The 26183-nt window shown below is 38.7% G+C and overlaps 1 protein-coding gene across 7 annotated transcripts in view; it reads right to left on the bottom strand.

Annotated features, from left to right (window-relative positions):
* Nucleotides 1–6644: 6644 nt before the first annotated feature.
* LRRC4C (leucine rich repeat containing 4C) overlaps nt 6645–26183 on the bottom strand; it is a 983140-nt gene continuing 963601 nt past the window's right edge. For all 7 annotated transcript variants that reach the window (XM_029582724.1, XM_029582719.1, XM_029582720.1 and 4 more), the window contains one exon: nt 6645–9251. In XM_029582724.1, coding sequence (XP_029438584.1) covers nt 7290–9209 — 1920 coding nt within the window. In that variant the 5' untranslated portion in view covers nt 9210–9251 and the 3' untranslated portion in view covers nt 6645–7289. The remainder of the gene's footprint in view (nt 9252–26183) is intronic.

The following is a 26183-nucleotide window of genomic DNA, read 5'->3' as shown; positions in this document are numbered from 1 at the left end:
CTGACTGAACTTTGCCTGCCTCTGATCACAGCCCAAACCTGACCACACTTGCCTGCTGCTAGACCTTGACCTCATTCCTCTGCAGTAATGCTGGCCTGCAACAACTTCTACTCGACTGATCTCCATCTTTACAGAGGCCCACACCTAAGTCCAGCCAGCTCTGACACTCAAGGGCTCAACCTAAGGGGAATGAGGGCTGATATTGGTGAAGCCCCAGTTGGGTCTCTGCTTCAACTAGCTCTGCCTGCCAATAGTGGGGACCTGCAGGGCTCCTCCCTGCAGGTTGTGCCAACTTCACCTCGACCTAAGGGTTCATGTCTGCAACAGATTTTAATGATAGATTACAAATTACTAGTAATAGATCTGCAATTTTTTTTTATTTCTTTCAGAACTCTGGGATGCAAACCATCTGATCCAGGCAATTTGCTACTCTTTGTCAACCGTGATTTGTTTTAGTTCTGCCATATCAACATTAAATATAATTTCTGAATGTCTCTCCCCAAGATCCTATTCAGTAAATACCGAAGCAAAGAATTCATGTAATGTTTCCATTATGGCCTTGTCTTCCCTAAGTGCATCTTTAACCTCTCAATAACCTAACAGTCCAACTGACTTCCTCACAAGCTTCTTGCTATGGATATATTTTAAAAAAGGCTTTATTACAGTTTTTGGTTCTGTAGCTAGCTTCTTTTAAAATTCTCTTTTTGCCTGCTGTATTGTTTTACATATAACTTGCCAATGCTTATGCTTTTTACTGTTTTTTTCAGTTGATCTTTTTTCCAATTTTTGAAAGAAGTTCTTTTTACTAAATTAGCCTCTTTCATCTCTCCTTTTAACCATACTGGTAGAAATTTGGCCATCTTTCTGCCTTTTATAATGCATGAAATATATCTGGCTCTGGGCTTCCAAGATAGTATTTTTAAACAGTACCCATTCCTGATGTAAATGCTTTACCTCTGTAACTGAATCTTTTAGTTTTTTCAACTTTCCTCATTTTATCAAAGTCTCTCTTTTGAAAGTTAAATGCTAGTGCAGTAGTTTTACTTAATGTTGTTCTTCTATGATCAATGTTATTGAGCAGCCCCACTACCATTAGCTTTCACACCAATTCCTGTGCTCAACTAAGAATTAGGTCTAAAATGGCTCCAATTCTCAGCTGGTTTTCAGACCAGCTGCTCCATGAAGAAGTCCATTTATTTCTTTTAGAATCTTTACCTCCCTCGCATGTCCTGATGTAACATATACTCAGTAAAAACAGGGGTAATTGAAATCTCTCATGTGTTGCCAAATTTGTTAGCTTCCCTAATTTCAATTAGCATGCCATTGTCCATCTGTTCATTTTGGTCTGGTGGACGGTAGTGTACTCCTATCACTATACTCTTCCTCATGACACACGGAATTTCTACCCATAAAGATTCTACTATGCATTTAGTCTCCTCCTGCAGGATATTTATCCTGTTGGGCTCTATGCCATCCGTAACATAAAGTGACCCCTCTTGACACAAAGTTTATCAACTCTGTCATATCATTTATACCCTGCTATAGCACTGCTCCATTTGGTTATTCTCCTTCTACTAGGTATCTGAAATGCCAATTATGTCCACCTCTACATTTGGTGCTATGCATTCTAACTCTCCCTTCTTTTTTTAGATTTCTGGCATTAGTTTACAGTCATTTCAAGCTACATGTTTTTATTTGAATATACAACTTTCTTAGCGGTTGACAGGGATAATTTGGAATCTTTTAACTCAATCTGTTCTTTACTTATAGGCAAAAGAGTTAAGTATGCTTTTATTGGAACCTCTCTGTCAGGAGGCTTTAACTCCCACTATTTTTCTATCCTTTCAAGATACCTCTCTCCAAACCATGCACTGCTGAGTGACTGTTGGGTTTCCCCCATGTTCTAGTTTAAAAGCTGTTCTCTCCTTTTTAAAGGTTATGACCAGCATTCTGGTTCCACCCTGGATAAGGTGGAACCCAATTTTGTGGAATAAGTCCCCTTTCCCCAAAATGTTGCCCAATTCCTAACAAAACTAAATCCCTCTTCCCTGAATCATCATCTAATCCACACATTGAGACTCCAGAGCACTGCCTGCCTCTGGGGACCTGCATGTAGAACAGGGAGCATTTCAGTGAATACAATCCTGGATTTCAACTTTATACCTATAAGCCTAAATGTGGCTTCCAGAAACCCCCAGCCATATCTTCCCATGTTGTTGGAACCCACATGTACAATGATCACTGGCTTCTCCCCAGCACTGTCTAAAATCATAACCTAGGTGACACATGAGATCTGTTACCTTTTTACCAGGCATGCAAGTTACTAAGCAATGCTCACGTCCACCAGTCCCCAAGCTATCGATATTTCTAATGATTGACTCACAAACTATGATGGCCAACCTAACTCTTTCTCCTGGACACAAGCCCTTGCAGACCCATCCTTGGTGCGAGAGAATAATGCATCACCTGAGAGCAGGTCCTAGCTACACCAAGTTGATGTTCTCTATCCAGGCAACCTTGCTCCTGCAAGGTAGCACAGGGACTGTCAGACTGGAGTTAGGACTTGACTACTATGTCCCTGAAGGTCTCCTTTACATACATTCAGGTATCTATGTCTGCCACTCTAGCTTCCAGAGATCATTCTTTGAGAGTCAGGAGCTCTTATCACCAGGTGCACACATACAACCTAGCAGCAACTGGTAGAAAACCATGTGCAAAAGATTGGAAGGTCCCCCCATCTTTCAGCTGGACTGTGTTCTTAGTTAATTTAGGTTAAGGGACTAGGGATGTGTAAACTAAAGTTTTTAAAACTTATATGGAATATTTAATGTCAATTTGGCAAAAGTCTGCAAGGGGACAATTAATTTGACAAGGGCTGGCTCATTCTTTTGTTTTAGATAAATCCTCAATTGATTTTTGGTATGAAAATGTCCTCTTAAATGAGATAAGAGTCTATAAATCAAAGAATCTGCTTAGAGGTGGGTGAGAGGAAAAGAAAGACACATTTAGAATTATTTACCTTTTGCTCTCTTTATACGAGGACACACACCTAGAAGCAGGGTTCACTTTGTTTTACTTCCTGTTCAGAGTGGTAGAGCGTGAAGAGTGCCCATTCAAACTTTATGGATTTAGCAATAATAAAATCTTTCCTTTTGACAGATCTGTTGGTATTATTTAGCCTTGCCATATTTGCATGACAGGAGTTAGTGGGGTAGCTTATCCAGGTAACATCCCCAGAATGCCCCTACATTATCTGGCTAAATTTATAATGAATGAACTGGTTACATTTTATCAAGTAAATGCCACTGAACATGTGATGTCTTCAAGCAATCATAATGATATGCAAATTCCTGTACCAAAGGAGGAAATCAAACATGAAAACTTCACACATGTCCTTGTACTTAGCTTGGCTCATTTCCTCAAGAACTTTTACAAATTTTTCTGCTGCTTTTCCTTGATTTCTTGTATCCAATAAAAAGAGAGGCATCCAGGTTGTCATCTAACCTCTTATAAACACCAGTTTGGCATTATGATTTATATCCAAAGGGATTGAGTGTAGTTGATTTGCTGATCCACAAGTGAGGGACTAAGCATAGCAGGAGAACATTGCACACACTCCAGACACTCTACTGCATTTCCTTTCAGGACTGAACTAGGAAACAAAGAAAAAGAGATGCAAAATGATAGATTTTTTTTTATTCTCCAATCTACTGCCTCCTAGGTTCCTAGAATAAACTGTTGGAAACACTGCCGATTTGGACATTGTGAACTCATTCAAAAGGCAAGTGAAGCATTACTGCTCGCTAGCCATTTGCTGCAGAATAGAAAATGTTAGCATTAAAAATATTTTGCAATTCATAAATCAGTGCAAAATCATAAATCAGTGCAACAGGGAAACAATTACCACCTAAAGGTAGGTTAGGTAATTTAAGCAGTCAAAATAGCTTCATCCCATCAGAGAGGGCTCCTCTACTATCATGCAACAGTGACATCTAGTGGCCTGGTTCAGGATGCGCATGTACTGGGATCTAGAGACAGCTGTGGTCTATGGCTGTTGGTGCAAGAATGTTTGCTATGATTAATAGGCAGGGTTAGAAAGTTACAAAGTGGGGGAAAGAGGAACTTCAAATGAAAGGATAAATGGTACCAGTAAGGGACAGTCGTGATAGAGCTGGAAACCAATGGAGCAGAAATAAACAATTAAGTTAAGAAATGATTACACAAAATATTAATTTTGTGATAGGCAATATATATCAATACCAATAATGTATTTAGAAAACAATGTTTTCAATATAGCTTTCCCTGTAAAAATACCTTCTTCAATGTCCACATCCTTCACTCAAACATTGTTTACAGGCGTGTGCATACTGATTATTTTTGTTTCATTTCAGAGTTTTTCAGAATATTCATGTTGGTTTCTTTGCTTATTTAATTTTGTTTCCCATTTTTTTCATGTACAAAATGCAAAATTTATTTTGTATGCACAATTTTCAAATTGTGCATACAAAAAACCCAAAACAAAACAATAATAAAACCACATTTTTTTTTATTTTTTTGGGGAGGGAGTTGTTTTGTTGTGACATGACAGGAAATGAAACAGCTTGTTTTGCTGCATTTTTCATGTCATTTCAAAATGCAGACCCCTAGTATTTTATTGCTCATAAGGCAGTGTGGACACCAGTACAAACTCAGTCCTCAGAAAATAATCACTGGGTTTTCTACAAAGAGATAGGCATAGTTTTACATATTGTTATATTGTTACAAATTTATAATATTTTCAACAAGGACATGGGGAATGGTTAAGGATATACCTGAATATCCAATGTGAGCTTTCATTCCAAATTATTATTTGGGAATTGCTTGCAATTGTAGAAGATGTTTCTATCTATAATAAAATAGTTAGATATTTTCCTTGGCCTTAAACCTCATCCTTAACAACTGGAAAGGATAGTTCCTTCCTAGAGCTGCATACTTGATGATATATAGTAAGTTTGACATACAAAGAAGAAGCTGCTGTAGCCAAATAACAAAACAGAAAATTTCAGAACATCTGTCAACCTGTAGCTTGCTATAGGTGTGACATTTGTTTTGCTGTACCACTACATAAACCCTGTTGTACAGTAGAGTAGTGGTATCTTCCCAGATGACTTGGTGTTGTGTGTTATGTCCAATTGCTGAGAATTACAGAAAAATTCTTGTGAATGCAATAAAAATTTCTGAACCCTTAAAAGTATTTTCTTCATGTCTTGCCCTGGAACTCATTGCTGGAGTCTCACTGCACCAGCACTAGTACAATTGCAGTCTTACTGTGGTAATTATGGCCTTTCACTTTGGATGAAACACAAATGCACATCTACCAAAAGCTATTTTTAAAATAATTCTGTCAGGAATTAAAAAACAAAACCCTTCAGATAGTCAAATGTTCTTTAAGTATAATTGCATTCCTGAAAAACTTTCCAGTTTAGGAGTACCCAGACTACTTTACTATAAAAACACATGGGGGATGGGGAAAGCAGGGGTTTGGGGGAAGGTCAGGGGGATTTTGTTGATTGTATCTTGGACATTGAGGTCACCAGTGTTCTGCCAGTCTGCTGTGAAAAGTACATAAAAATTATTTAAGCATAAAAACACATCTAGCACTATCCAAGGCCAATCAAGAGAAGAAGTGGAATCTGTTGTATCTCCTCTGGTTTCAGCTGTATAATTGTCTTTAATTTATTTATGCTTGAAACTTTAAAAAAAAAATAAATCAGAATTTGCTTAGCTAATTAAAAAGAGCCCAATTTTACAGCAACCCAGATAGGGCTGCAGTCCTTGTGTAGAAAGCACATGGACTTCAGCCCTAACACACCTAAGGCTACTTACAAAATTAAAGGAACAGTGCAGCATTGGTGCGCACATTTACACCAGCACGCTATCATGTGTGTGTGTACTTTCAAAAAACAAAAGGTCCTCCCCAGGAGCCTTTGCAGTCTGTGCAATATCACTACACCCACAATCCCTGGGGTAATTTTAAAAAAAATTACATTAACACACACGTGAGCACATTATACATGCTTAAATGCTTTTGAAAATTCAGCCCACAATGAATGAAATGTTCCTCAAGAAATGCAAAAAACTGATACATTTCTCCATATTGACTCTGAAAACAAAAGTATTTGCAGTCCTTGTATCTGAGAGATACCCATAAATGAACAACGGCCCACATTTTAATCTTTGGCTAATTAGCTCAATGTCCAAACACAAAGTCATCTATAGCCATTGTGAATATAAATTTTGAAATGAGATTTTGACTTCAGTAGATATTGTAGGGCATGTCTTCTGTAGGGTTGTGCTTCATTTTGACACTTGTTTTGTTTTCTGTCATTACTAAATTGTGTGTTAATATGATTTAGTGTGCAATAAATCAATTTTGAGTGTTAACTGAATTTAGTGCACAATAACTATTTTAGCGTACATTGAAAAATTAGCACACACGAAACAAAATAAAACAAACGAGCATATCACTAGTTTTCTGTTATGACAGCTTTTTGTAAAGATATTGGACAAACCAATATGGTTTGCACATACAATGGCTTGCCTTACTATTGCAGCAAATGTGGTTTTAACATTCTCAAACTTTTCAAGAACCAATTGTGCCCAAGTACAGAAAAGCCAACAATATTTTATTTATAATCTTATTTTAGTGTTTGAACTACAAATTCTGGTTCTAGAATTCTTTAAAAGATCCTGGGTGTATAGATGCTTACATGTAAATTCATTTATTATAATGGTCCTCCTGGTAAATACAGAGCAGGTCGGTACATGAAAAATAAAATCTGCTTTTTTTTTTCCTCTTATAAATCTACTGCTAGGACTGCATTTCCTGTTGAACCATTTTTTAAAGATAGGGGGAGGGGGGAGAGGAGGGAGAGTGAGAGAGGGAGGAAGAGCAAAAGAAGACAAAAATAACCAGATTGCACCACTAGAATTCACCATAAAAATCCCAAAGTGGAACAGAATTCTTATAAAATTTCGTAGACCAGTTCTTTATAGGGAATCAAAACCGCTTATGAAAAATATGTCAAAATGGGTGTTGGGTCAGAGAAAGGAGAGAAGAAAGTGCAGCAAAAACAGGATCTGAGGAATACATATAATTTCAATCATTTTAGCTCACAATAGAATTTTAATAAATAAATTTCTTTTGTTTTGAATTTTTTTATGTAAAGACTTTTTTGAAACAGTAGATTTAGCCCAGTCATTTCTGTCATTTTATAAACTGCTTTTTTATTCTGTAACGTTTTTTTTTTTTAGATCTGAGTCTCTTGTACGTTATCTTTAGAGTTTGCTCGAATAAGTAACGGTTCATGCACAGAACTGTGTATTGAATTTATTGTGTTAACTGTTGTTGTGTGGTTGAAAGGAGACTTATAAGAGTTATAGTGATTTAAGTGTTCATGCTCTATAGCAGGCATGGGCAAATGACTCTCTATTGGCGTATCTCCTGTAAGCTCATCATCCACGTTAATGATCTCTACAGTCCTTGTGGGAGCATGATGGTTTTTCCGATGATGCTGTTTCCTCATCTTGTAGAAAATGACCAGCATCACAGCTGCCATAAGAGTAATGGCCACAAAACAACCAATGATTATCTTAGTGGTCTTCATAACCTCATCTATGCCAGGAATCCTATTGCTCGGGTCTGTAATTGGAATGGTGAAAGGTTTTTCTGTTGACTTTGTGCTCTGCGGCGTGAGAAAGGTTGTGGCATTGGTAGTCACCCAGTCAGTGACCGGTGTGGGCCCCACATTATGTTCTGTGGTCCGCGCCTCATCCTGAGAAGGTTCCATTGTTTCTACAGTTACCGTAGAAAAGTACGTATAACCATTATCTGTTGCGGTCACATTTAGGGTGGCTGATGCTGTAGTGTTACCTGCAGAGTTACTCACCATGCATGTGTACAAGCCTGTGTCTCGCACAGTTACATTTGTAAAATTTAATGTGCCATCATTGAGCACGGAAATTCGAACTTTATATGCCCCATGTGTCATAATTGTTCCATTAGGGGTAATCCAACTTACAGAGGTCAAAGAAGTTGATGCTCGACATTTAAGTTCTGCTGCCATGCCCTCTGTGACATTGAGGTCTGCTGGGGGCTCCAAGATCACTGGGGCATAGCATGTAAAATAATTCTGGTCTAGCTCTGCAATATGCCTTCCTTTTAAATTTGGAGGTGTACTGCAACGGGCACAACAGGTGCTGCCAGTGGTTACTATCTCCTTTAGCCACCAGCTGAGCCAAAGAATGTCACAATTGCAGTTCCAAGGGTTGTGATGTAACTGAATCCTTTGTAGATGATGAAGAGGTGTAAAAAGGTCATGAGGCAGTAATGTTAGATTGTTATGTGCCAAGTTAAGCTCTACCAATGATTGAAGGTCATCAAAGGCATTCCTTTCAATGATTTGAATTTGGGAATGCATCATCCACAATTTTTGAAGGTGGGTTAACCCTTGAAAAGAACCTGGCCTGAGAATAGACAAATGATTTCCAGAAAGGTCCAATTCATCAAGTTTGACAAGTGGTGTGAGGTTTGGGATTTCCCGGAGGTTACACGTTCCAAGGTTCAAATATCGCAAATTTGATAGGCCCTCGAAAGCACCTTCTGAAATGTATGATAGTCTTTTCATCTCTCCCAAATCCAATCTGCGCAAAGAAGGGATACGATTAAAAGCATAAGAAGGAATGCTCTCAATGGGGTTGTTTCTCAACCAAAGTTCCTTTAATTTTGACAAGTATTCAAAAGCTCCATTTGGGATGGTGGTTAAACGATTGTCAAAGAGTTCTAGAGTATTGAGGTTAGCAAGACCATTGAAGGCCCCAATTTCAATTGTCCTAATATGGTTTCTGCTTAGCTGTAGGATCTCCAAGTGCCTTAAATGTTTAAAACTGTCCACTTTAATTATTTGGATCTGATTCTCATGGAGATTCAAGAGCCGTGTGTTGGTGGAAATGCCGTCTGGGACTTCCCGCAGATTCCTCCGTGTACAAACCACTTTGCTGAATTGATTGCTGCAGGAACAGACGGAAGGGCAAGTCTGAGCCCTAACTAGACCAGCCACTACTAAAAGCTGAAGAGCCAACAACACAACAAGCAAGGGGTCAAATAGGGCCCTGTTAAACCTAGGACCTATCATCATCTGCTGTGGATGTAATGTCATCTTGTTCAACATTCATAGTTTATCTGGTGGTGGTCCTTCAGGAGTTCCAGTAGTCTGAAAGAAGAAAAACAAGAGTATATTTAGTATGTGTCCAACTGTCAAAGATTTTTTTTTACTATATTCTCCCTCTGTATATATACATACACATATATTAGATGCTGTACATCAGACAAAGCCAACAATTTCAAACCTATTTCAAGTAAATCTTTCTTTGACTATTATGTATATATAAGACAATATTTCAAAAGCATTATACAGGATCATTAAAAATGTTCATTGTGTATACTTTTTGTAGACCAGCATCTCAAACCTTTTGCCTGTAATTGTATCTGATCTAGCTCAGTTTTTCTTGAGGCCACCATATCTTTTTCTGCATGGCAAACTTCCCATATTTCTAAATGTTTAACTACTTTGCTATTTATTTAATAGAAATAAAATTACATAATATTCTCAATATATTTAGTATGTAATTAAAAGTGTTGATTTGTCTATTATACCCATTCATACGTAATTCCTTTAATTTATGTGCATTGTCATAACCATATTTTGATGGAGTGTACATATTCAGAATCTCTAATTTTTTTTAAGCTTGCTAATCTTTTTCTTTACAGCTGTGGCTACTCGCAGCTTATTTTAGAATGGGTAGTGGACGGCAAATGTAAAATTAATGTGACATAACTATTGCTAAATATCAAGAAATCATCACCATGCAGTACCAAGTCAGACTCAGGGTCTGATTTACTACACTTTCTGGGAGGGTAATTTTTTTAGTGTGTAATTATACAGCAAATACGTTTATGGGCTACACCAAATTTCAAAGGTAACATATGTTTGTATGTTCACTTTCAAAATTATCCCATTGAAAGTCCCCGCATATATTTCCCATATAAACTTATGCACACTGGAGGTCATTTTCAAAGTAATTATGAGTGTAAAAACAACATCATAGCAATTTTCAAAAGCCATTTATGTGTGTAAGTGCACTGAACATAGGTAAATTATATGGCCAATGCAATGGCATATATTGCAGCAATTTTCAAAAGCCCACTTCCATGAGTAAAGTGCATTTACGCATGTAAAACTCTGTTTTAAGCCTGTAAATGCTTTTGAAAATCATGGCCATCATTTTTAAAATTGAAAACTCTGTCCCAACCCTTCCCCTAGGAACATCCACACAGCCCAGGTAAACTTGACATATGTGTATAAGTACATACATTCCTTTTGAAAATTGATGCAAATTCCAATGGCGAAAATTATCTGAGCAATGCAACAATCTGCATAGTTTTGTAAATAGCTCTTCCATGAGGGTAAGTTTTATAACATTACGGCCGATGCAATACTGTGCACTAGCCACTGCGCACGGCTTAATACGCGAGTATATGCACATTTTGGACATATCCAAATCATCACATTAGCTATGTAAATTAATGTAGATGAAGCTATTAGCTAATCCCCGAGTAACAAAATTTCCATGCGGCCGATGCACCCTTGCAACGTAGCAAATTTTCTGTCAGCTTAGGGCATACATAATATTAGTTAGAGTGTTCTACTTTAGCCTTTGAAAATCCCCTCATGTATTTCACAGAATAGCAGAAATCAATGTAAAGAGTTCATGGAAATATATTTATTCTGAGTATATTCTATTTGAACATAAGAACATGCCATACTGGGTCAGACCAAGGGTCCATCAAGCCCAGCATCCTGTTTCCAACAGTGGCCAATCCAGGCCATGAGAACCTAGCAAGTACCCAAAAACTAAGTCTATTTCATGTTACCGTTGCTAGTACTAGCAGTGGCTATTTTCTAAGTCAACTTAATTAATAGCAGGTAATGGACTTCTCCTCCAAGAACTTATCCAATCCTTTTTTAAACACAGCTACACTAACTGCACTAACCACATCCTCTGGCAACAAATTCCAGAGTTTAATTGTGCATTGAGTGAAGAAGAACTTTCTCCGATTAGTTTTAATTGTGCTACAGGCTGACTTCATGGAGTGCCCCCTAGTCGTTCTATTATCTGAAAGAGTAAATAACCAATTCACATTAACCTGTTCTAGACCTCTCATGATTTTAAACACCTTTATCATATCCCCCCTCAACCGTCTTTTCTCCAAGCTGAAAAGCCCTAACCTCTTTAGTCTTTCCTCATAGGGGAGCTGTTCCATTCCCCTTATCATTTTGGTCACCCTTTTCTTTACCTTCTCCATCGCAATTATATCTTTTTTGAGATGCGGCGACCAGAATTGTACACAGTATTCAAGGTGGGGTCTCACCATGGAGCGATAGAGGCATTATGACATTTTCCGTTTGACAATGGACAAAGGACAATACAACTCGATATCACCAACTGCTGCACAAGCAGTCACTTACGATAGATTTCTCTTACCGGGCAGAGAGCTTCAAGTCGTCTCCCCGTACAAGTGAAGCTCTCTGCCCGGTAAGAGAAATCTATCGTAAGTGGCTGCTTGTGCAGCAGTTGGTGATATCGGGTTGTATCGTCCTGTGTCCATTGTCACTAATTTAGAAGACTGACGGTAATTGGAAGTAAGCTGGGTTAATCCGCCTTTAACACTGGAATCTTGAGAGACTGATCTGATGGGGGATTGTGGATGTTAAACGCATTTTGAGATTAGTATTTGAGTGTGAACAAGAATTTATCCCCGAGGACATCAAACTGTGTTAAGGACTTCCCCTGAAGAAGCCCTGTTAGGGCGAAACAAGGCACCTTGTTGGGGTGAATACGGCTGGGGGTGAACTTCGCTGGAATAGGGTGATAAAACATCATGGAAGTGGAATTAACTCATAGTCAGTAATTTTTGGAGTAATATGTATGAAAATATTAGTGAAGCAAAACATATATAATGCAATGTAAAAATTGTGCATTATAAACTTAAGCATAAATTAACAGTATTGTAATTCTGGGGATATAATATAGTGATATATGTGATGTATAACCCTATGAATATTGGATTGTGAATTGGATTTTATGGGTGGGTTTGGATCTTAGGTATATGAATGAGTGTGAATGTGGTTTTAGGGTATTTAAGATATAAGGATTTCATGCATGTGTATAAGTTTTCAATATCATTGCATGTTCTATAAATATATGACATGTCCACAATCATAGGATGGATGAAATTTTCCATCTTGATTGAAATGTTTATTGTATTCAGATTATATATATGGGTTAAGTGCAATATGAATAAAACATTTTGAAGAATATTATGTTATGTGTAATGGAATTATATAATTGCTTTAACAAAATTGCCCACCCAATAGGTAAACTTATGCATGTATGCCTTTTTCATCCAGACTGAACTGAGGAGTTAAAATTTGCAAAAGTATGCACATGAAATTCCCTAAAAGATTTCTGCACACAATTTAGCAGGGGTAGCTGTGTGCAGGTAGTTTTGAAGGGATAATTTTCAAAAGGGAAAGTATTCGCATATGTGTACACTTACTTCCTTTGAAAGTTAAGGTGACTTACGTGCATATTTGTATTCCAATTTTTATGAGCTGTGCAAAATTAACCCCTTAAAGACTTGATCTTCAGGATTATAAAAATATTTGACAGTAAAATGAAACAGATCCCTCCATATAAACCTGCACAAAATCTTAAAATCCTTTCCCAACTTGTAACCCTACAAGGGGGTATCAGAACACACATGCTTCTCCAAAGAGAATTTGCACTAATCTGTAACAAAGACAACAGATGGAAGTCCATAATAGAAAGATTTATATGGATAACATTGGCTTTTACCTTCATAAATCTGGCCCTTTAAAAATATCCCCCTTTTCCAGGTAATTAAGTTATCCAGACAAAAAGGAGGCGGAGCTGTAAATGTGGCATGAGTGGGCTAACAGATTTAGTTCGATAGTGCCATACTAAGTGCTATCTGGCTAAATTTGTGCAGACCAGATGGTCCTCACAAATAATAGAACTAATGTTATCCAGATAACTTTATCCAGATATTAAGCAGAAAGCTTAACTGGCTAAGTCCTACTGAATGTCCAGATAAGGTTATCTGGCTAACTTACTTGCTTGCCAACTTATTGAACATGGATCTCACGGTGAATAATTATTGGCATCTTAAATTGCTCGCTGGCAGAGCTGGGCAGTGCCATTTTCAGGTACAACCTGGCAGCAGGGCACAACTGACTGGCGATGGGTCCTGGCCCTTTTGTACTTTAAAGACCAATAATGGAGTAAGACGCACCAAGAGGATGGGGAATACAGGCCTGAGTGGGGGGCGGGCGGGCAACTTGAATTTCTAATTTTTGTGGCACTAAGGTTTGTTTTTTTCCAGTTGGGAAGGGAACCCAGTTTTGTTTTCATTTGTTTTGTTCTTTATTTAATTTGAAATAAAACGAGACTAAATAAACTGCATAAAATGTAAACAAAAACAAAGCAAGCCAAAACGAATTGAAATAAACAAAACTAAGTGTACCCACTAGTAATGCCATCAATAACTTTATTGTTCTGCGTTTTTGTAGAACAAACTCAAAGCAAATATCTGTAGCTACTCGACAAATGAAAAGCATTGGCCTCAAGGCTGCAGAACGTTGAACCCTTCATCAGTCATTCTCTATCTTAGGGGCAAATATTGCCCACTGCTGGCATAGATGATATCATTGTGTGCACCTTTCTGAGTATTAGGAAACTGCATATTAGGAATTTTAAGGCAAATTTTAAAAGCCCTCTGGGCACCAAAACCGGGAGATGTGTGCACAAGTCGGGCCGGCCTGGGCCGAGCAGATTTTAAGAGCCACCCATGGACATGTGCATCTTCTGTTCTGTACACAAGGCTAAAGTTTCTAAAAAGGGGTGGAGCATAGGTGTGTTGGGAGCCCGTCCAAGAAATGTGCGCATAAATACTTATGCACACAGGTATGTGCCAGGGTCCCCTGACGCATAACTTTGCTACTGCTATGGATGGCATGTAAGTAATGAAATAAAAAATCTAGGCTAGTCAGCAGGGTTTTAAGAGTTGATGCTAACAGGGGAAAAGGGAAGTCCTATCCCTTAACTGGGAACGAACTACCGATGGCGTCGGCACATGTACCTTGTATAATTCCACCACTTACACAGTAGAAGAGGCACTTACGTGCACAAGTACGCATCATGTACATTTGTGCGCACAGGTACGCGCGTCCAAGCTATTTTATAATATGCGCACATATACGCACGTATGTTATACAATGGATGCGTCTCTAGATGCAAGCCAGCAAACGCGCGAACATGTGCACCCACGCTCCTGTTTAAAAGTTACCGTTCCTGCTTGCTGCACCTAAAACACCCACACATCTGGGCTGGACAGGAAGCTTCAGAATTTGGAAACGACCCTTCTTTCTTTCCTTACTGATTCATGCTACTTTCTAACCCTTAACCCTGGGTTCATTTCCAATCTGTTACACACTGCAAGGTCCCTCTGCTGTAGAGATTAATGAAATTTCCTATAAATCAGCCATAAGTGAAGTGTTATAAATTACAGCAAGCTCAAAGTACATTTATAACCCAGAGCACTCAGATGCATAATACATGGATTCATATGAACAAAATACAATCAGCAGAGATTTTTCACTTTGAGCACAAAATTGTTTGATGTTGCTGTAAAATGGAAACTTCCCAAATAAAAGTAAATATATTATTTAGTATATCAGAGCAGCCTGTTACAGGCAATGAATTTCCATAATCACACTTTCATAAACCCTATATGATGCTAGCTGTAAACTCTATGTTAATGACTGATTGTACCAGAGAAGACAAAAATACGAGGAGTCAACCTTTCTAATTTTTACCTGCAAGAAAACCATTATTTAAGATGTGATCATTTTTACTTACTAAGTGGATAATGTTCAGAGGGACTTTCTTGCATAAAGCAGAGTTCTACATGCAGACATGGCAATTTGTCCAATGTGCAGGAAACCATGCATGAATGTCACGTCCACACTTAAGTTTACTCAGACTGTGTGTGGAGGAGTTCCTGGGAGCAAAGTTAAAGAGGGGTGCATATTTTATAAAATACAGCATGTAGTAGAAAGGTCCAACCCAAATTCTTTGGTTTTGGTTTGTTTTTTTATTTTACTGTTTATTTCAATTAAGTCCATTTAACAAACTGAAATAGAACTTTAAGAAAAAAAAAAGAAAAGAAATGGGACCTCCCTGGGATACATTTATCTGGTTATCCTTAGGACTGCCTCATGGCTGAATGTTGGCATTATCCAGGTAAGTTATCTGGAGAAGCCATCCCTCACCCTGGAATGACCTGATTTAACTGATTACGTTTTTATATGGATAAAGTCTTAGCCCAAAAAATTGACTTTGGTTATCATGTCGGAATTTCAAATCTTGTGACTTGTCCAGCTGTTCATGTTTTCATGTCCCTACTACACATTCCCAAATTACCTCTATGTACCATTACCACATCCATAGTAATGCTGTCCAAGTGTGATGGGGAAAAGTCACAGAATCATGGTGTATTATTGATGCAACCCTGTGATATAAAAAAAACTATAAAATGCTAATAATTATGAGATGTATGTGAGAAGCAGAAAGAAAAACCTAGTAAGAATTATTACTGTGAAGATGTCAAGAAATAATTAATAAGTAGGATCCACTAAAGTCTTTATACATTGGCATAGCTATTAAAAAAATCAACAAAGAGAGATTTTGTAGTGCATATACTTTCAAGAGCATAGAGATTCCATCTACTGAAAGGTGAATTTTAAAAGCTCACTGTGCACCAAAACTGGGAAATACGTGCACAAACCAGAACAGTGTGGCTTTTAAAAGGTGCTCACGTACGCACGATCTCCTAATGCTCACTGTGACAAGATTATTTTAGGCAGTTAGCTAGATTTCCAAAAGACACTGTACTCAAAAGATGTGGTTAGCTATGGATCAAAACAGGCCCCAGTAATTGATAAATATGGATTAATATATGTACATTACACAGTTTAGCATAAGGAAAGTCTGAAACTGTAGCATGATATGTGTTTTCCTTACTAGATTGCATGATACTAATGAGCTAAAAGATAAGATCAAGGAAACTGTTCTTACTAAGAGATAAGTCTGATGAAGGCCTGTGTTTGAACTTTTTAAGTGTCAGGCACTGGCTGACAGGCAGTACCAGGATCTTTAATTGCATTAGTTTAACAAGCTCCAGAAGGCTAATGTCAGAGCTATGGGTACAAATCGAAACATCTAATTTATAGACAATGTATTAAAGCCAGAGAGAATGAGATATAAGAAGCTGCAAGTGACAACATGCTCTAGATGAGTCATGAGATGAGGAGGTAGCTTGTGTGTGGAATCTCTGAGCTCACATTCTTCCATTTCACAGAATACATTGACTCACAGACAGAAAGACCTATAAGGGAAGTATTCTTTGTAAAAATTCTTAGTCCTATCTATTGTTATTGTAATAACTATTCACCTTGTAATATTTATTATACTGATGGGTGCTTACTGCTGATATTTGCTTTTTGATATTGTCTTTGCTGTTTATACAATTTTCTACCAGTTATTTATTATATTTAGGAAACTAAGTTTTGCTTTTTACTAGATTGTATGTAGTGTGTTCTATGATGTAATATATAACCACTAAGTCTAATCTTTTACATTTGGTGCTCACGGAACAGGACTTTATATATTACATCATTGTCACACTTTAATGGGGATGGGATTAATGGTTGTTTGGTTTTTGATTTGTTAGATATATTTAGGGGGTCATTTTCATAGTGTTTCGCACACAAAAAGTCCCTTTTCACGTGCGATAGCTAGATCGGGGCAGAGTCGGCCCCGGAAGAGGAGGAGTCGGGGCGTCATTGGGACAGACGTGGCAGAAACTTCGCTGGTGGCAAAAAGGTAAGAACCCTTTTCGCTGCCAGTAGCACGCCCAACAGCACCACCTTTTACGATGGCGCTATTGGGTGCGAAAGCTGGCAGCGATGGCACTGTGGAGGTGCGATCACTACCGGCTTTCGCAGGCCTGCCCCCCCGCTTTGCTCCCCCATCCCCCATTACTGCCGGATTCTCTAAGGTCTGTGACCTTAGAAAATCCAGGCCTTAGAGAGTGATAAAAAGAATGTGTCCTTCTTGTTAATGATGGGATCATGCAACTCAAAAATTGCTTTCTGCTTCAACAGCAAGGCCTATCAGGGAATTGGATTCAAACAGCAACCAAAAAGGGCCCTGACTTTTATGGTGTGGGAAACTAATAAGCATGGGTAACCTACAAAGTGCAGCAGATATTACCATAACTTTACTGGACAGACTGGATGGACCATTTGGTCATTTTCTGCTGTCATTTCTATGTTTCTATGTGTAAGACTAGTAATCCTAGTGACCAGGTTTCTGATAGCATGTCAGTCTGGACTGGTCATGAACATTTTAATGCAAAGTTGGAAAATGTCAGGAATTGTTTTGATCATGTCTCATACTTTTGTCTGATTGTCAGTATACACTTAAGAAGGATGTGGCTGACATACAGCATCGAGTTGAAGAACTGTTGTCTGCCCAAATCTTGGAGCAAGAAATGGCTCCAGATCCTAGAATCAAAACTCAAAACTGGTCACAGAGAGGCATGCAAATTTCTGTAGTTAGGCTCATAATGATTCCATTGCTGTAGATGCAATTACCAAGTGCTGACAATTTAGAATATAAGAACATAAGAATTGCATACGGGCTCAGACCAAGGGTCCATCAAGCCCAGTATCCTGTTTCCAACAGTGGCCAATCCAGGTCACAAGTATCTGGGCAAGTAGCTAAACATTACATAAATCTCAAACTACTATTGTTTATTAATTAATAGCAGTTGATGGATTTTTCCTCTAGGAACTAATCCAAACCTTTTTTAAACCTAGTAAAACTAATTTCTGTAACCACATCCTCTGACAATGAATTCCAGAGTTTAACTATGCGCTGAGTGAAAACGAATTTTCTTCAATTCATTTTAAATGAGCTACTTGCTACTTCATGGAGTGCCCCCTAGTCCTTCTATTATCTGAGAAAGTAAATAACTGATTTACATTAACTTTTTCAAGTCCTTTCATGATTTTGTAGATCTCTATCATATTGCCCTTCAGTTAGTTGTCTCTTCTCCAAAATGAACAGCCCTAGCTTCCTTAGCCTTATCTCATACGGCAGCTGTTCTATGCCACTTATTTCGGTCGCCCTTCTCTGCACTTTCTCCAGTGCAACTATATAAACAGACTAACAGAGAATTAAAAATGTGGGAGAATGAGTTGATTTTTTACAGTAAATGAATATGAGATCTGTAACTTGTTAGGATGACAGAGGGTGATGTATACCCCCACCCCCATCCCCCTCCGAATGGCTGGCATTGAATTCATGCTGAAGCCTAAATATGGTTCTGAAGAAATAAGGTTTGGTTTCCTTAAATTCTGGATAACTACTTAGATGTGAGTCAGATAAGGTATGTAAATGATTCCACCTGCAATCTCTTGGATCAAAACAAAACACCTAAAAAATTATCAAGAAAAATGTGGATTTAGTGATACCTTATATTATAGCAAGCAAGTTAAATGAGTTTATTTTAACTACTTTCCATAAAATTATCACATACAATGAACTGTAGTATATATATATGCTTCCCTTCATTTAAGATGTCAGTTCTTGATTTAAATAGTGTTCCATATATAATAATGGACATGAGACAAACAATAATTCTTTGTAATATAGGCAACTGTAATGCAACGTGTAATTCCTATGAGGAAATAGGTTAATACTTTTATTCCCAAAAAGATTTAAAAAAAAAAACTTTCAATCTGGTTCAATTAACTTATATGGCCTATTTACAATTTTGTTCTAAATGCTTGGTTAAACTAAGAATTATAGGGATACATTCAGTAACTTCAGACACAACACTAACAACCTTAAGTGTTCAGGAGTGTATGGCATAGGCTTCATGGTATTATTACCAGCAAGGCCAGGGCCAATCTATGAGCCTGTAAAGTAGCCATTATTTCTCTTAGTTGAATAATATGTTTCTGTAATTCCACTGTAATGTGTAAAAATAATTCTAAAATTATGGACACTTAAACCTTTAAAGATCCAACCTTATTATTCAATTCCTATACATCATGTTTCAGAAATGTGTGTGCACCAAAACTAAAAATGCATCCATAAAACTTATGTTCGGTCTTAGTAGACAGCTGTTTGCATTAGATACAAAACCGTTAATTCTCTATCTTCTGTCTCACTCTAAATAAGTGTTTTCCTTAGGTCATGTCTCCACTCTGCATGTATGTCCTTGCACTGTGGCCTGTGTAGGTAGCAAGGTACAAAGTTGCTTCTAGCAAAAGGAGAACTTAATCCTAAAAATGAGCTAGGAAAATAAATGATCATTGGAATCATACAGGACTACAAAACACATAATGCATTTCTCATTAAAAGTCTGGAAATAAGCATAAAGAAAGAAAAATGTGCAAATAAGCATACATTTTCAATACGGTTAACAGGGAAAATAATTTAAATTTATAACCCCTTGACAAGAAAAATTACTATGTGTATAGTCAGCCATTAGGACTTATGAAATAGGGCATTCTATGATATACCAAACACGAGACGGTATAATTAAGGGCGGGCAATAATATCCCAAGGGTTAAATTCTGAGGGATTACTATTTCACACTTACTACATGTATGCATGTTACCATAATTATCATATCATGGGATATTTGTGAATGATTCTAATACTAAGCATGAAAATTGCAGTATCAAAAGGATTCATTTCTGATAACAAACAGTCAGGAAGACCTAACAATGTGTCCCAATATCTTTCAGAAGGGACTCCTGCCTAAAATAACGAGGAATAAAACACAGGATAAGAAAGCCAAACTTTAACACTATCAGTTTTCCTTGCATCATTCTCTCATTAAAAATTACTAATCTCTCTCTCTCTGTGCCTGTGTGGCTACCTTCAGCCATCCTCTCAGTAGTTCCACATCCCATAACTCAGTCTGAAATGTACAAAATACCTTCACTAAAGAGGAAAAGCAAAGTCTATTAGTTCATTGTGCTCTCTGTGTAATTGGTCACATGACTTATCACCTAAGCCCATTCTAAACTCAAGTACACCTGGGATTTACTTGACCCAGAAATCTAGCCAATTTAAATCCTTAGCAAGCGTACCTCTAATCTGCCAAGAGTATCCAAAGCTTGGTCTCAATATCTTCTGTCATCCATTGCAATCTTCATTCAGGTGGTTGTATGCATGGCTAGCCTATTCTGACTTCTTGGGGTCCACCCACATAGAGTACATAAGCCACCTTTCATTGTGTGTTCAATGTCAGACTCACTGCGCTCAATGTAGCCTGTGTAACAAAAGCTCCACATGTGCAGTTATTTGGGTATCTCTCCACCCTGTGATGAAGTATAGTCTCAGGTCCTTACTCTTCAATATCTCCCACTAGCAGTGCACAGCTTGCTAATCATTATTTTTAGGTATCTGGAATAGTTAAACTCAGATGCTATCCCCCCACCCACCAGTAGTGCAAGAAGTCAAACACCAAAACAAATCCCTATTTCAAAAATTTATTCTAGTTCTCTCTAAAATGAAAAAATACTATCTAAACATCAGATGGACATACAAATCACATATACCAGGAACACAGAGAATAGCAACTAAGAACCAATAAGACTGCACCAATTGAGACTTTATCATGTATTTAAGAATCAAAACAGTGGCATCTGCAGGCTAATATGTAACTAAGTATTAACTAAGTGTATCATAAAAATATTTCATCATAATCAGTTATTACATTTCAAATAAAGATATATTATTCCATAAAACAAATAAAACAGTATCTAAGTAAGACTGCCTCTTATGGGACCAGAAAACATGAAAGCAGAGCTTATGCATAAATTGTAAGCACTTCAGTCCATAAAATGAAGGATTCAAGATGTCTTCTGTGACAAAGGATAGGATGATATCAATGACAAATGGTGTGTACAGTTATCATAGTACTGCGCTCTATGTCACCATTGTCAGATGCATGCGCTATGGAGGAATGCCAGATATAAGATCCACAAAAAAATTCAAATACAGTAATAAAGAAAAACAAAATTCAAAGACACAAGCAATGTAGGTGCTCATTCATCTATATAGACCAGGGGTCAGGAACCTTTTTGGCTGAGAGAGCCATAAACGCCACATATTTTAAAATGTAATTCCATGAGAGCCATACAATATGTTTAAAACTAAATACAAGTAAATGTGTGCATTTTATGTAAGATCACACTTTTAAATTACAATAAGTCTCTGAAAATATTACACCAGGCCTTAAGACACCAATACATCTCCTATTAGGAAAACGGACCAAGTCAGGCTGCTATAGAGTCCTACACAGAAACTACACGCCAGCAGAAAACCTCACCTGAATCACGTGCTGTCCCTCACCTAACATAGAATAAAGAGACCAAAACGCATAACAAGAAGCATGCAGAAAAAACTGAATTGGAAACTGCAACAAGCCAGAGTCTCTGTATGCAGTGTAACAAAGGAAAAAAGAAACATCACCCATCCTTATAAAACAAATCAAGAAATATAAAATCATCAGCAGTAAAACTGTACTAACAAAAAGAACATATTTTGAAACAGCTGATGAGTGGAATATCCAATAATTAAAAACTCATATAAAACATTTCCAGATACCAACAAAATATTTCAAAATAGCAGACACAAAGACCCAGTAATGAAAAATAATAAGGATACAAAATTTTTTTTGCTCTGCATACCTGGGAACGTTTGATATCCAGGTGTCCTGAGATTGTTCTGAATTAGCAGGAGGAGGGGTGGTTTGCTTGGAACTTTCTCCTCTCACGGTCACATACCAGCGCTCTCTCTCACACTGGCTCTCAATGACACACCTATACACACATGCTCTCAGTACTCACATATACACATGTTTTTTCTATCTCACTTATATAGGCTCTTAATTACACATTTACACACATGCTATCTATCTTTTCACGCTTACACACACACACAGGCTTTCAATCACATAAATACATGCTGTCTTTTTCTCTCACACACAGACTCTCATTCACATACTCACATGCTCTCTCACCTAAATCAGCTCTCAATCACACACAGACACACATGGTCTCTCTCACTCTCGTTTAAACACAGGCTCTCAATCACATACTTACATGCTCCATCACCTAAACCAGCTCTCAGTCACACACAGACACACATGATCTCTCTCTTACTTATACACACAGGCTCTTAATCATACATACATATGATTTCTCTCACACACAAAGGATCTCAATCATACACACATACCCTTTCACACAAACAGGTTTTCAATCACAAACTTACACATACAGGTTCCCAATGGTAAACTTACATTCATGCTCTCTCTCTCACAGGCAGGCTCTCAATCACAGACATACTCTCTTTCACATGTACAGGCTCTCAATCATTCACATACATGCAATCTCTCACTCTCTCACACACACACAGCCCCCCCCCCCCCCCGCGGCCCGGAAGAGGAAGTGGAGCCTATCTGGTGCGTGCGCGGCAAGAAGAGGCCACTAGTGCGCTCGGCATCGGCCCGAAGAAAAGAAGACTGCAGCGCGGCTCGGAGGAAAAGGAAGAGGTTCAGCCGCGGCCGATGGGACTCCGCCTCCGCGAGGGCTGAAAATGAAGAGGTTAGCGTTGGGAGGAGGCTGCTGCTGATTCACTCTCTCTCTCCCCCACCCCGGGAACTCGCGGCAGCAGCAGCCTCCTCCCAACGCTAACCTCTTCATTTTCAGCCCTCGCGGAGGCGGAGTCCCATCGGCCGCGGCTGAACCTCTTCATTTTCCTCCGAGCCGCGCTGCAGTCTTCTTTTCTTCGGGCCGATGCCGAGCGCACTAGTGGCCTCTTCTTGCCGCGCACGCAGCAGATACGCTCCACTTCCTCTTCTGGGCCGCGGGGGGGGGGGGGGGGGGGAGAAGAGAGCACGCCGGTGCCACTGACTCCAGCTGTCCTGCCGCGTTCCGCCCGGGCTGACAGCATTTTAAGCCCGGGCGGAGGAGGACCGGGCAGCAGCTGGGTCAGCGGGAAAGTGTGGCGAAACTTGTCTGCGAGCCAGATGCAGCCCTCAAAAGAGCCATATCTGGCTCGCGAGCCATGGGTTCCCGACCCCTGATATAGACATTACATAGAATACTATGACATAAGTTATTTCACAAATTCATTCATTGCATTTTCCTCATCAAACTGTGCAGTTTTCATCTTTAATCACACACCAACACAACAAATAATGACAGGCAACAGTTATTAGGGATGTGAATCGTTTTTTGACTATTTAAAATATCGTCCGATATTTTTTAAATCGTCAAAAATCATTAGAGTGCGATACAATAGAAATTCCCCTGATTTATCATGAAAAATTGTTAATCGGGTTTGTGTCCACTATCGGGAGTTATTTGGGGGGAGGGCGGGAAAACCGGCACACCAAAACAACCCATAAACCTACCCCGACCCTTTAAAACTAATCCTTTACCTTCCCCCACCCTCCCAAACTCCCCCAAAATGTTTTAAAATCACCTGGTGGTCCAGTGGAAGCCCCGGGACCGATTGCCCACTCTCGGGCCGTCGGCTGCCACTAATAAAAATGGCGCCGATGGCCCGATAAAAAAAAACCCACCCAACCCTTTAAAACTGACCCCTTAGCCTCCCCCCACCCTCCCGACCCCCCCAAAAATGTTTTAAAATTACCTGGTGGACCAGTGGGGGCGCCAGGCGCGATCTCCCACTCTCGGGCCATCGGCTGCCACTAATAAAAATGGCGCTGATGGCCCTTTGCCCTTACCATGTGACAGGGTATCCGTGCCATTGGCCAGCCCCTGTCACATGGTAGGAGCACTGGATGGCCGGCGTCATCTTTAAAGATGGTGCCGGCCATCCAGTCAGGGTGGGTTTTTTGTTTATTGGATCGGGCGCAGCCGATAAACAAAAAACCAATCGGGCCGGACGATAAAAATTATAAGATTTGAATCGGAACTGGACCGATTCCGGTTCCGATTCACATCTCTAACAGTTATCAAACATTTGAGCTAAAAAAAGTATTTGGATCCAAAATTATACAAAAAGTCAGAATTTAAAAAGAAATACAGATCTGTTCAAAAAATCAAAAAGGAATAATTGGGAAAAATAAATCTTCAAGTTCTGTATCTGACAGAGCAGGCATCATCTTGTTAACCTGTAAAAAATAAAATCTCACATACAAAAAAAAAGTTAGTAACAGCTTATAATAAGACAGATTACTTCCTCCTTCTCCCTCTGCTTCTATTAAACCTTTTTGCTAAAACAAATATTACAGCTGCACAATTAATAATGCAAACTTTCATGGGTAAATTTAAAAGAAAAACTCAGAGTGTAGAGCCATGCACAGCCATGCATGAAGAGAAACAAAAAACTTCAATTTCTTTCTAAACAAAGTTGAATCCACCCACTTATAAGACAAGCTGCATGATACTAATGAGCTAAAAGATAAGAGCCAGGATGCTCAGTTCTTTCTAAGAGATAAGTCCGATGAAGGCCTGTGTTTGAACTTTTTGGGAGTCGGGCACTGGCAAACAGGCAGTACCAGGATTTATAATTGCCATAGTTTAACAAGCTCCAAAAGGCTAATATCAGAGTTATGGATGCAAATTGAAACATCTAACTTCCAGACACTGAATTAAAGTCAGAGAGAATGAGATATAAGAAGCTGCAAGTGACAACATTCTCTAGGTGAGCCACAACACAAGTAGGTAGCTTGTGTATGGAATCTGAGCTCACAATCTTCCATTTCACAGAATACATTGACTCATAGACAGGAAGACCTATAAGGGAAGTATTCTTTGTAAAAATTATCTTTTAGTCCTATCTTTTGTTATTGCAATAACTACTCACCTTGATTAATCTAAGTAATGCTTATTATGCTGCTGTGTGCTTATTACTGATATTTGCTGTTTGATATTGTCTTTGCTGTTTATATTATTTTCTACCAATTATTCATATTTAATAAACTAAGCTTTGCTTTTACCACATTGTATGTAGTGTGTTCTATGAGGTAATATATAACCACTCAGCCTTTTTACATGTGCACAAAATATTTTCTCAAAAAAGGGGCAGGATGTGGGCATGATCTGGGAGGGGCATTGCGCATTCCTGGATTTCTGAATGAAACCAGCGCATAAATACTTACGTGTACAAGTACACACCAGGGTCTCCTGCCACAATTTTACTTCTGCTATGATTGGCATGTAAGTGAGAAAAAAAAAGTAAAGTACTGAATGGGTTTTTAAAGGTTGGGGTTAACAGGGTAAAAGGGTAAAAGGGAGGCTATTTAACTATGGGGGTTTGGAAGACCTAACCCTTACCTAGGTGAACTGGGAACAAACTGGGGAAACTGGTAATTGTGTCAGTGCATGTTTCTACTAAAATCCCCACATGTGGTAGAAGTGGCATTTGCACGCATAGGTGAGCACCTACTTAAAATTGCACACATGTGTGCACATTCAGCCTATTTTATAGAATGCATGCCTACGTTATAAAATGGCTGTGTCCCTTGGTGCAAGCCAGCAAGCGCGCCCACCTGCATGCCTGTTTAAAAGTTACTGTCTTTGCTTTCTTACAAGATCAGCTGTATATGGGAATGTTCTAATGGTTAAAGTTCTGCCTGTGGCTCAGCCCAACTCTATGGGGATGCCCAGGAACTGAAGACAGCCTTGCCCCTCTGTTTCAAGGCCGAGCAAGACCTATAAGTTACAGTCCCAACAGAATTGCAAGTGGAGCCAAATGGAAACTATCCCTGTTTCAATCTGCAGCAGTAGGGATGAACCTGCTGTGAATGAAGCAGCAGCCAAACTGCTACTGAAGGACATCCTGTTTCCAGTTGCTGAATCCGTGCTACACATTCAAAGCACAGCAAGACAAATGGTATTAAATAAAAATTACTGGCAAAGAGGGAGAACAACCTGGCTGTC

The sequence above is a fragment of the Rhinatrema bivittatum genome, chromosome 17 (genome assembly GCF_901001135.1).
Source record: "Rhinatrema bivittatum chromosome 17, aRhiBiv1.1, whole genome shotgun sequence".
Lineage (NCBI taxonomy): Eukaryota > Metazoa > Chordata > Amphibia > Gymnophiona > Rhinatrematidae > Rhinatrema > Rhinatrema bivittatum.
This window is presented reverse-complemented; position numbering and strand designations above follow the sequence as displayed.